The following is a 13558-nucleotide window of genomic DNA, read 5'->3' as shown; positions in this document are numbered from 1 at the left end:
TGTTTCCTGGATTCTCTGTAATAATGGAATGCAAAACTTTGACTGACAGGCCCCATAGATCTTCAGTTTTCTTTAAATTCAGTGATCTAAAAGTCTTAAGAACTATGTTCGGAGTGATATACGAAAATTTGAAGAATTCTGTACATTCCGCTACATTTCTCTTCAAAATTTCTTCAGCGACATCTGGCGACGAATTAAGAGACTTTGTTGTTTCTACCGGTATATTCGAGAAAAACTGCTCAAAATGATCTGCCACTTCACGGTCGGAACTTACTAAAGCGTCACCAATTCGTAGCTTGTAGTGCGGATCCTTCATTTTACGTTTCCCAGTTTCATTGCCGATCACCTGCCAGGCAGTTTTAACTTTAAATTGTCATCATCCTCCTTGCGTTATCCCGGCATTTGCCACTGCTCATGGGAGCCCAGGGACCACTTTGACAACTAATCCCAAGATTAGACAGCGACTGCCATTTGACCTTCCAAACCCGACCTTACTGACCTTACTGGAATTTTCCAATTTTCCTTCACCGAAAAGCGACTGGTAAATATCAAATGACAAATTCCGAAAAACTCATTGATGCGAGCCGGGGTTCGAACCCGCGACCTCTGGAACGAAAGTCGCACGTACTTACCGCTAGGCTACCAGCGCTTTCCCCTTTCACTTTAAATTGTATGGTGTCAAATTAGTTCCAACGGCCGCCGATAGCATTAATTGAACTTGCCCATAAATGAAGTATATTTTTGAGAATCAGCGACAATAAGAAAGGTGCACTAAAAATAATAGTTACTTAGTATTTTATGTTTAAAATGTGACATATTCTTTATTAACTTTTTGGTCTACAGACAAACACGAAAGAAAATTTTCAGTACAGATGGTGTTTTTTTTACGCACTAGTGCGAGAAGTGGTTCATTATATGTAAGGTCGAAACTTCGGAGGGCCATCTGTACTGGAAAACGTCGTACGATACACATGCAAATTTTCACGCACTTGTATCGTAATGTATTGTTTTATCACAAGCAATTTTCATGTAACATTGAATGGTGTATATACGGAAGTCTAACAGAAAATTTTAAATCAGTACTACGATTCCAAGTCGTAGTCCATTAAAATGCATTACAGGTGCAACTACATTCCCTGAAAACTCTTCCTTTAATAGCTAGTAAAAACTTTGTTCTTACCAACCTACAATGTTTACTTATTTCATCTGAAAAGTTTAAGACTTCAACCTGAGCGGCACTTTTTAAATTTGGAACGTGAGGCTTTGGGTGGTTGGCATTCTGCCAAGGAGGATAACTGACAGACATTTCGCGCCATTTGTGCCATTTCCTTCAAATCTTGGGCACTTTTTGCCCCATTTCAATGCCTTATTTTAATTTAATTATGAACAACGTCTTTTCCTGACCTAATTATGAAAAGTGGCACTGGAATTTGGGCAGTTTCATGTGCTCCTAACCACTTTGAGTTGTAAAACACTCGCACCACGTTTCTTCGGAGCTGTTTTTACACATCCAATCACAAGTGCATCAATCGACTAGAACCCGAAATGGGAAAAGAATACTCCTTGCATTTGCATTCCAACGTGAGCTTTTGAAGACACCGGGAGAAGCATTATGTAAGCCTTCGATATTGCACTTAATAGAATAATAAATAAAAAAAAATAAAAAAAATAAAAATAGATAATGTAAATAGAATTAAGTTTAAGGTTACAATAAAATATAAATTATTTCTATTAAAAACCGCTTCCATTCACGACAAATTCATTTTGAATTAGTTAGTGATCAAAATACGCACGCAATAAGTCTTGTATATTTCAATTGTTTCGTTTTATTTCATTTACAAAAAGAATACACATACTTCCGTTCAGGACACATTCATTTTGAATTAGTTAGTGATCAAAATACGCACGCAATAAGTACATTTCAATTGTTTCGTTTTATTTCGTTTACAAAAAATACACATACTTTAGTATAACGAACTAATCTAATTGTACATAATTAGTAAATTGCATCCTCACTTTTGATCAGTCTTTAAATGCTTTGAATATTATAAATAAATTTTCTAACCTTAATCTCAATCCTATAACATTAATCTCTCTGTCTGTCTGTTTTTAATCTGTTTTTTACTATTTATGTGCTATACATATTGTTTTATTTTTTAGTTTCACAGTGCCTTGGTTTTACTGTTATGCTGTGTAACTTATTTGAATTATAAATAAATAAATAAATTAGTCTGAATACTTTGTCTACCGCTCGTTAAAAGTCTTCCTTCTCAAAATAGCCCCCTGGCCTTTTAAATGTCGCCGTGTGAAAAATGCAGCGTTAATGAGAGCCGGCTGCGGCTTACGGAGATAGGTATTATGTCTGACATTTTACTAGAGGTCGGTTACCAGAGGATAAAGTTACTGCTAGATAGGTAAAGATTATGTTTTGAATTTTTTTTGGGTCAAAAGTAACTACAATTTAAGGCATACGTGGAAGTGTGTGTCTGGACGTCACATTTGGCCTGTGTAAACTATGATCAGTGTTTATTATTCTCTTGCCCTGTTCCCATTATTTGGGGTCGGCGCAGCAAATTTTCCTCCTCCATTCCTCTCTATCAGCCGTCAATTCCATACTAACACCTTTCACTCTCATATCATTGTTCACACATTCCATCCATCTTTTCTTAGGCCTTCCACTACCGTTGTAACCATCCACCTTCATTTTCATCACTCGTTTTATAACATTGCTTTCATCCCTCCGCATTACATGCCCATACCATGCTAATCTGCTTTCTCTCACCTTCTCTGTCACTGGCGCTACTCCCAGGCTTCCCCTTACATACTCATCCCGAATTCTATCCCGTCTTGTCACACCACATATCCATCGCAACATTCATTTAGGGTTCATATATTTACCACTAATTGTGAGTAGCAGTACGGACTCGTCAGATACCTGTACTTATGCCTGTATGGCACACTTACCCACATTGACCTTACATACATTGCAATGTTAGTCATGATTAATAATCGACTTTAATACTTGCTTGATAGCGAAATTTTGCGTAACTTATTTTCTTTACTTCTAGTCCGCACTAATGTTCCAATATACAGCATATATTAACTAACGTAAGGTGCTTGGAATATCAATTTTGCCCTGCTAGACATCACAGCAGTAGCAAACACAGTCAGAATTGTGCATGAACCGTATGTAAGTGTCACCGCAAGATTTAAAATTCTCATAAGGATTCGACACGCCCGTGAAATATGAATACCTGCATAAATCTTCTCGCAACCTGTGTGCCTTTGAATCCACGATTTGAATAGGTGGAGTTTACAGAAATTTGACAAGAGAAACATAAGGGTTTATTATTATTTTTTCATTTAATAGTATTTTATACAATCGTGATATAATACAAAGCTTTTCAGTTGAGTACCATGTTTAGGTCACGGAGCTTGCTGAGTGGCCTAATAGTACGGTACAAGAGTGAAAAGCTTAATTATATCACTATTGTATACAATACTTTTTCTATGAGTCATCATCAATGGACGAAAAATATAATCATTCAAGTTAAAATTAACGTTAATAGCGTCGTTCACCGTTGTATCAACATCGAATTACCTGGCAACCAATTGTTTGTAATTATTAGTCTCTGATTGGTCGATAACGCGATAGATAAAAAAAATGTGTTTCACATGCAGAAAAAATTGCCAGGTACCGCAAATTAGTATAGAAACTGTATGAAGTTCTATTTTTGATTTATTTTTCAGTTAACTATAGTGAAGTGTAATGAAATATTATAGTTGACTAAGTGTCAAACATTATCCAACACTGACAAGTTAGCACATATAGTTTAGTCTGTGGTGTCCTAATTGACAGATTAAAGTCCCCGAGTAGAAAAAAACAGTAACAAGTGATCTATTTTATATTTTCAGTTTACCATTTCGTATTTCCTAATTTTGAAGTTTATGTTAGAGTTTTTTCACGATTATGTTTTCTTTATTTGAAATAGGCACGTATAGTGCCCATACGTCACATTGATACTCTGTATACACTGCAAAGACATACGTTTCTAAGGAAGCCAATAGGCCTTGATATACTGTGTGAGTGACATTTTACCTACCCAAAGGACACGAAAATCAATAATAAAATACACACATTTTAAAAAGGAACATTAAAAAAAATTGCCGTACCATTTAAGAATTTACTTAATAACGCCCTCTATCGTTTATTTAGGTACTGCACCTCCCGGTAAGTAGAGTGGACTAAACTGCTACAATTTCGTAGCAGCTAACGTTCGTAGCGCGACCTACTACGTCGTAGTTCTGTAGCTAGATGGCGCGGGTGCTACGAACATCACATCTGTGACAACATTAAGGAAAAGGTTGCTTCAGTAGTTGAGAAGTTACAGTTTCATGCCATAGATGACGTTATCGGATTGCTTAGTATTAAAGAAGAATTATCACAAGATTGGTTCTTTGCTGCCTGTTTTGTGATAGGTTTGTGCTTTACGTTTTAAGTTTTATCATAATATTTTAGTTCGACAACTTTTCAACATTAATTGTAACTTCTACTTCCTTCCTTATCAGAACTTATTCGCCTCTAGAATAAAAAATTAAAAAGTAAAAGTTAGAAGATCTTCTCAACTTTCACTGTGTTGTCCTACTACTTTATTAAAACAAATGCTATTTACATTATATTTTAAACGTTTTTGACAAAGCTTGAGTACAGTAAAAGTTACAAGTGCCTAAAAAGTACCTGACCTATTTAAGTTTAGTTTTATATTTAATGGTAACAATACTAGGTTTATAATATAATTTTAAAACTTAGATTTCTGCCTTTGAACAGCTTTTGTTGACATTTTTGGTTACTTTTTTGTGTGTAAAATAACTTCTGTTTAAACCAAGAACGATTTTAATAATGGACTGACAAAGCCCATACAAAAAAGCATACCCCTAGATGGCGCTGTTTCGCAGCCTGAAAGTGGCCAAAATTATATTTTCCTCAAATATTTTTGCGTGTTTTTATTTTTTGTAAGAACAAATCACTTAAAATATTATTATGAAAAAAAATAATTTTTTTTAAGTATCATCAGTGTAGTTATGATAGTATTTAATAGGTGGCGCTAAAAATCGAGGTACGATTCTTAGTATGAAGTATGTAAATCCTATATAAATAATACTTGATTTTAACTATTTATAATTTCTGCTGTATAGTTCACACCACTAAACAGTATGGCCACCAGGTTGACAATTTCACAACGCTTTTCAAAGTTCAAGGTCCGACCAGAGACTGCTAACAGACTCTCAATCGTAAAGTAATGATTAATGATTGATTAAACACTTACGGCGTTTTTAATGGTGTGGCCGTTTATTGAGCATACACTGGCGTTTATGAGGAGTGGGTGTGGCCTTTGTGATAGCGGGTTTATAAATACTTATTATATGCTTAAAAAGGTAATTATATAATTACACTAGCCTAAGTAACCCAACTGTACTTAAATTTTAATTTTATTTTAATCCTATTTCAAACATATTTTATTTGTATAATAAAAACAACATTGAAAATTAACATGTTTACGCTCAATAAGTACTCGTACATATATAATACCAACTAAAGAAAAACTGAAAAAGATGTCCAATTGTCCAGTGACTCACAATGAGACGCTGATTCAATTTTGTCCTCAAGCACTTAACTAGCATCTTGGTAACATTTACTGACCTTATGACTTGTGTTTTAATGTATATTTATTAGTTTAGTTCTTTCATACTATTTTCTTTTTTCGTGTTTCTCAAACCTGTAAATCAGTCAATAAACAAATAGTACCTACACAGTACAAGATGATTTGACTTTAAAAGACTACCCGCTACGTGCTCGACTGATACCGCCCCGATTCTGTGGATATTGTGTCATATTAGTTCCAACGGCCGCCGCTAGCGTTAATGTTGGACATGCCGATAGGATGACGTGTATTTGTGACAATCAGCGCCAATCTGTCACACATGTGGCCAATAATCGCTCGCAGTGAGGACTCACCTCACGCGTGGGACCGCTTCGTGGGTTCGCGGCTTGATTGAACCGAAACTGTTCAAACTCACTCCTCTCCGTGCACTGATTGGTCATAAAACTTCACTCGTTCGTTCATTTACTAAAAACCTTTACCTTTTTAACTTTACTCTTAAAGTAACTTGACCCTTTTTTAAAGTCTGTCCTTTTAGTTTTTTAAAGTATGATTAAGTACTGTCCAATCAACCGAAATAAAATATTACCATATTTTATTATGACTTAAAAATAGCAAAAATATGTTTAAAGTATACTTTTGCGTAACCAGGCGAAAACAACACAGTCATATTAATCTATATATTGTCTGTGGTGTGACTTTTTAAGGCTGCTTAAAAAAAAACGTCAAAAGAATGTAAAATTGATAGCAGATTGATAGTTTTAGTCGGTGAAATACTACACTTTCTGTTATCCAATATTTATTGAATTCACGTTTCAGTTAGAGAATCTTATTATCTTGATTTTTATAAGACTGGATTTTTGAAAACTAACTCACTAAATTAATTATGAATTTTTCTCTAATGCATGTTTAGAAAACTCACGTATAGAGCGGAATTAGTCGATCAGGTAAATTTATAATTCGTATATCCTGTACTACCGTAGCGTATATCTTCTCAGACTACATTTTTATTATAAGGTTTTGAAAAAGAGTAAACGAGGCTAAGAAGAATTCAGTTTTTTTCTGAAATTACCTAATATTAAGTAAGTGACAATTTTTTTGAAAATCTATATCATATCGAAGTAATTTATGTACTTAATTAATCTGCAACGTTTACTTAAATTGCTGTTATGCCTTAGTAATTATATAAATTGCTATACTACTTTATTTTTGGCAATTTTTTGAAAACGAGCCTTCACCGGTACAATTATTACCACTTTTGGACATTTTCTCATATTTTGTTAGACCAAGTAGAAAAAGTCCTATAATGTGATATATTTTTGTAAACTACTTGCAAAGCCCTATAATTTGATACCACACACGGTATGATCAAGCGCTCAGTTGCGATTTCACTGTTTTTCACACGAAACTAAAGCCCTCTTAAGTATGAAGGCGTAAAGTTAAATATGTCAGTGATTGTTTTGACATACAGTAAGGTTCGAATTCAATGACGTCACTCGCTCATCGCTAACAGCGTTTTCGGTGGCCAAAATAAATAAAAAAATACACACATTTTTAATCGAAAATACCTAGTCATCATACACTTTTAATACCCAAAATCTATAAATATATTGTTTTTTTATGTTAAATACTACAGATGATAATTGTTTATTGTGCCAAATTCGATATGTCAAGTGATAAAATTGAAACTGTGGCAGTAAATTTATCTTGTATCGTTTTTCCGGCTTACTTCAGATTGAGGTACATACTCCCACCTAGCGTGGACATGAAGCCTGTATGTAGTGGCCAACCTTTTAGTATTTGTATTGCTTATAAACATATTTTATAATTATATACTTAGATCAAGCAAACGCATCTACTTAGCATGCCTGACGAACTCAGTTAAAACGAGTAGGTATTAATACTCATGGTTTGCAGCTTCCGCGCGGCAATTTCTGTAGATAAAAGTCAACAAAAACATAAAAAATGCCTCATTACGTGATATATAATTGCAAAAACACAAATTATGAACACTCAAGGACCATAGGGCTTGGCCCTATACAAATAGATTAACTTAATTCTTCTATCTAAACATAGTTCTGAGTTTATAACCATCGTACTTATATCTATAGGTGTAGGTGACAGGTTAAATTAAACGCATAATTCTGAAAATACGATGCCAAAAACCATGGTACGAGCGAGGAGTCAACGCGGCGGGTCTCAGTTCGCGAAATGTACAACTACCTTCATTTTACTTAGGTGCAGCGCATGACTTGGGCTCGCTACCCACCATTGTTTTTATGTAGCTTTAATTCCAAAGTTTTAATCTAGATGGCGTTACATGTACCAAAATAAGTAAACAAACTTAATAAATAAATCCTAACGTACAGTTCACATAAAACATATATGCGTCGCCTACAATCCCACCCCCTTAGTGATGACTAGTCATCACGAGCCATCTCTGGTGCAAGTAAGGCGACGCGTGTGACGGGGCGGCGTAAAATGCCCGTGCGCGTACGGACGTCAACAACGCGAGTACGCCCATCATTACCAACGTGTGTCGCACTCACTATTCCGTGCCGCCATGATCCACGTTCTAAGTTAGGTTCGACTATAATTACATAATCTCCTACCTGTAAGGAGCGATTTTCGCGCGTCCATTTTTGTCGCGGAAGAAGTGTTGGCAAATACTCCTTGAGCCAACGTGCCCAAAACATATCAGTTAGACGTTGCGCTATCCGCCACTGACGTCTTAACTGGAGGTCGCCATTGTCGTACTTACCAAACGCTGGTCCATTTGAGGACGTACCAATCAAGAAGTGATTGGGGGTCAGAGCTTCAGGATAGTTAGGATCTACCGATACGTACGTGATAGGACGGCTGTTGACGAGGGCTTCAACTTCAGCCATCAATGTTGAAAGGGTCTCTGGCCGTGGGGCGCGCTCCTTGAGAACAGCTCGCAGGGATGATTTAAAAGTACGCACCATTCGTTCCCACGCGCCAGCCATTTCTGGGGCGCCCGGGGGAATAAATTTCCACTCAATTCCTCTCACGAGTCCATCATTGCGCAGGGCATCGCTGTCTAGTTCAGCAATACTGCGTTTCAATTCCATGTGGGCACCTCTAAGATTGGTCCCATTATCGCAGTATATCATGGTAGGGGTACCTCTGCGTGCTATCATCCGTCTCAAACCCATTATGGTAGAGTCAGTGGTAAGGTTTTCCGTTATTTCGACATGTACGGCTCGAATGGTCAGACATGTGAATAACATTCCATACCGTTTCTGCCTACCACGACCTACGGTTACCTCCATGGGGCCGAAAAAGTCGACCCCGGTGAACGAGAACGGACGACGGTTGTGCTGCAGCCGTGCTGCGGGCAGGTCGCCCATACGCTGCGGCTGCGGCGTGGCGCGACGATATCTGCACAGCAGACAATGGGCTGCGACTGCGCGTACAGTTGGTCGCAGTTGCAGAATCCAATAGCGCTGCCTTAGCTCATTAACTACCAGTTCTTGAGCTCTGTGCAGTGCTCGCCTGTGGTAGTGTTCTACGAGCAGTCTGGTGATTCGATGCTTGTCATCAAGAATCACTGGTCTCTTCGTAGACTCATTGACTCCAACAGTCTTGTCGATACGGCCCTCTACACGTAGTAGGCCCGCATCGTCGAGATAGGGCGTTAACTGTAGCAGTCGGCTATCTTTCGATAACGGCTTATTGTTCCTTAAACAGGCAATTTCTGTAAGAAATGAATCATGTTGACATTTTTTAATCAACAAGTCCTCTGCCGATTGTAACAGTTCGGTGTCGATTCGATCGCATTTATGCTGACATTTTTTAATAAACAACAATACCCGTGCAGTAGTCATAAGTAATCGAATCCACGACGAAAAGTAATTTTCGTTAGGTACCGGCAACGTACTAGTACAGTCGGCTGAGGATACGACATTAATGACCTTACGTTCGCAAATAGCTTCCTCAAGCTGCTTGGAGCTCTTGAGATCCTTGGGCCAATCACCTTCGCGTTCACGCAAGAAGTTTGGCCCCTGGAACCATACGTCATCGTACTGCAGTGGTGGCGCGTCCTCACGAGTGGCTACGTCGGCTACGTTCAAGGACGTGGGGACGTAACGCCACTCTGACGAACTGGTCAACTCGTCAATCTCACCGAGGCGGTGAGCGACGTATGGTTTAAAGTCTCTAGGGTCACTGCGAATCCACTGGAGGGCGGTATTTGAATCCGTCCAGAAATATCGCTTGTTTGGCTTAATGTCTTTGTGTTCGCTCTGTATTGTGGCGGCCAGACGAGCAGAGAGCAAGCAACCTTGAAGCTCTAGCCTCGGTATAGAGACCGGACGAAGTTGGGTCACTCTGCTTTTACTCGCCACAAAACATACATTTATAGTTCCATCTGAGCGAACAAAGCGCCAATAAACCACAGCGGCATATGCCTTACTACTGGCATCGCAAAATGCATGTAATTCGGTATGTATGATGGTGGGATCACTTACCCCATCCGCCGAATCATCGTAGCATGGCGTCCATGGCCCCGCGGCCGCGTAGTGTCGAGGGATGCGCAGCGACGCTAGTAGTTTAAGCTCGTCGAGCCACCTTACCCAGCGCGCGTGCTCCTCCGGTCGGATATGGTCGTTCCACTCCACGCCACTACGGTGAACGTCCTGAAATATTATTTTGCTCTTTATAATAAAAGGCGATAAAAAACCGTGAAGGTCATAAACTGACATGATGAGGCTAAGCATTTTTGCTTTCGTCGGAGCCTCGGATCCATTTAATACCTCCTGTGGGACACGATTAAATGAAATCTTAAATCCAAAAGTATCATCTGAAGGATGAAACATTAACCCTAAGGTGCGCTCTGTTGTGTTCATAACTCCGTCCTTGAAGTGAACAGCTGTTTGCGCGAGCGCGTCAGTAGGTATATTTTTCAATACCTCCTGACTATTGCTTGACCAATTTCGTATCTCAAATCCACCGCTCTTGTGAATAAGAGTAATTTGTTCAACCAACTTAACTGCATTTTCTACACTGCTAGTTGAATATAAACAGTCATCCATGTAATGACTATTTACAATAACATTTACAGCCTCCGGATATAAATCTTCATACCTAGATGCATTTTTATTCTTAATGAATTGTGCTATAAAAGGACTGCAAGTGGCACCAAACAATAGACTTTGCATAACACATGTTTTTACGGGCGAGCCCGGAGCTTCCTGCCATAAAAAACGAAGTACATGTTGATCTTCGGGCCTTATTTTCACCCTTAAAAACATGTCCTTAATGTCCCCAATTATAACTATTTTATTCTCACGAAATCTCAACATAATCCCCATAAGTGAATTATATAAATCTGGTCCCGTTAACAAATAACTATTAAGACAATTCCCATTTACTTTTGCAGCACAATCATAAACAAGTCTCAACTTACCAGGTTTGTTGGGGTTCTGAATTCCGAAGTGCGGGAGATACCATATGCGGTCGGCCGAAAGTTCATTTTCCTTGAGCTCACGTGCGTAGCCAGCGGCAAACAGTTTGTTTACCTCCATTCGGTAGCGATCTGCGTACGCGTGATCTTTAACAAACTTGCGCATTAAAGACTGTAGGCGCGTAAGGGCAGCTTCGCGTGTGTCTGGCATGGCGAATACGTCCTTCTTGAACGGCAGACCCACTTCCCATTGATTTCCGATAAGGCGCGCTGAATCTTCTAGGATCTGCAACGCCCTTAAATGATCGCTATTTTCACGGCGTAAGGTTGAAATTCCTATGGAGTCTAGGGAAAAAGAATCTTTAATTAAATCATTTAGTTCACCTATATTTTCGCCATCTGTGTGACTGAGATGGAACACATTGGCAGCGTTAGAGTGAGTGCGACCACAATTACCATGAATTGACCATCCTAACTTGCACAGAGATCCATAGGGCTCGGTTTCACTACCATGAATTATTTGTATCGGAGCGATTAGGTAATAATTATCTTCCCCAATGAGAATACGAGGTTTAACTCGACTTTTACACACATATTCCTTAATATGAGATAAACGTTTACAATTTAAACTTTTAATTGCAGACAAGTTTTGAGCTGGTAAATTTAATTTAGACACTTTACGCAACTTAATATTATAACTATTGTTATTATTTTGTCCACTTATCTGCGCGATAACGTTCGGCACAGCTGACTGATACACCTCGAGTCCGAACGCATCGGTAAACATTACAGACCGCGGATTTTGATTTTTAAGACCTAACTCGTCCGCTAAATCAGAGTCTATCATAGACACAGATGCGCAATCGTCTAAAAGGGCGTAGGTACTTACGGTACCCTTAGGTCCACGTAACTGCACTGACACTACTTTTAACATAACGTTGTCCTCACAAGAAGATTTATCACAATCCGATGTAACGTGCGCCACGGTGTCGGGGGCCGGGGGTGCCGGCTCGGGGGCCGGCGGCTGAGCCTGCGCGGGGGCCGGCTCGGGCGGCGGGTCAACGACCGCGTCAGCTGATTGTGATGACGTAGGCTTCTTGTAGTGTAGCATCTTGTGGTGTGCGAGTCCACAATCATCTATGTCGCACACGGGCGCAGGGCAGGTGTCCCTGTCGTGTCGTGACGTCAGACAACAATAACATAGTCCTTGGGATCTGACGAACTTCCATCTATCACGGCGCATGGCACGTTTGAAAACACGGCAGTCGGGCAGCGGGTGAAATTCCTTTGAGCAAAATTTACAATTCTTATTTTCCTCGACGACTTTTGTTGTCAATATGGGCCGAGTAATACGAACTTTGTTATCACCGGAGTATTTCGCTGCAGTTTTTATTTCACTCGACTTGCTTTGTTCACGTGCTTGTGTCATTCCAACTAGTGACAACATTTGTGCTTCTTGTTTAAGAAACTCGGAGATGAGGATCAACTTAGGCTGGTCTTCCTCTAACCTTTTGTATGCGAAATCAGTCCATTTACCAATCAGTGTGCTCGGTAGCTTGTTAAGAACAGCTGATGCGAGCTCGGGACTGCGTAGGTAATCAGGTTTATTTAGCGCACCTATTGTTGCTACGCAGTTATTTACTTTTATCGAAAAGTCAATCAACTCATGCTGGTACGACGTGGGTAACGAAGGTAGCTTCTTCAGCTGCGTCGTGAGGTTCATGATGATGACATCCGATCGGCCGAACCTTAACTCGAGAGCTTCCATGACGGCTGCGGGTGGGGTGTTGCCGATCAGCAGTGCGGTAACCGTGTCCTTGGCGTCGCCTCGCAGTGCTTTGCGTAGCCTCTCCAGGTTCTCAGAGTCAGAGAATTCACAGACTCTGGTAGATTCCGTATAAGACTTTTAAAGTGCAACCATTCGACGCTGTCGCCGCTGAATATAGGTAAGTCACGTGGCGTAGACAGGCGGCTGAGCAAACGATCCTCACGCTTGGCTGACGAGTTCGTCATGATATCCTTCAAGGTAAGCGCTAGTTCTCGAATGCTGTCACTTGGAACAGGTTGCTGAACTATAGGTAAGTTGACGGGTGCTGGTGAAGGGTGCTGGTGATGCTGTGGCTGATAAGGCGCCTCTGGCTGCGGTATGTAAGTAGTTTCGTCGTGACCTTGACTCAACCACTGTTCGACGTTCGACCGCGCCCTGTTGCTATGCGCGCTTCTGCTCGCTTCACTACCGCGCTCATTCTCACTCTGCGACTCTTCGGCGTCAACTTGGGCTAGATCAGCTTCTAGCTTTTTATCAATAAGGACCAGCTCAATCTGGGCCTTGGCTTGAGCGGCTTCAAATTCCAATTGCTTACGTCGCGCAATTGATGATGACGTAGATAGTTTAGACTTTACTGACGAAACTGAACCACGTACACTTTTTGGTGTTTCCATTTTCACTTGTTCCCTATCCTTCGACGATTTC

The 13558-nt window shown here is 39.8% G+C and overlaps 1 protein-coding gene across 1 annotated transcript in view; it reads right to left on the bottom strand.

The window, feature by feature from the left end:
- Positions 1-11436, bottom strand: part of LOC125234912 — a 40351-nt gene extending 28915 nt beyond the window's left edge. The window contains exons 1-2 of the mRNA XM_048141334.1: positions 11089-11436; positions 8422-10318 (exon numbers count right to left, since the gene is read on the bottom strand). Of these exons, the coding sequence (XP_047997291.1) occupies positions 8422-10318; positions 11089-11154 (1963 nt within the window). The 5' untranslated portion in view covers positions 11155-11436. The remainder of the gene's footprint in view (positions 1-8421; positions 10319-11088) is intronic.
- Positions 11437-13558: the final 2122 nt, after the last annotated feature.

The sequence above is a fragment of the Leguminivora glycinivorella genome, chromosome 2, assembly GCF_023078275.1.
Source record: "Leguminivora glycinivorella isolate SPB_JAAS2020 chromosome 2, LegGlyc_1.1, whole genome shotgun sequence".
In the NCBI taxonomy this organism is placed as follows: domain Eukaryota; kingdom Metazoa; phylum Arthropoda; class Insecta; order Lepidoptera; family Tortricidae; genus Leguminivora; species Leguminivora glycinivorella.
This window is presented reverse-complemented; position numbering and strand designations above follow the sequence as displayed.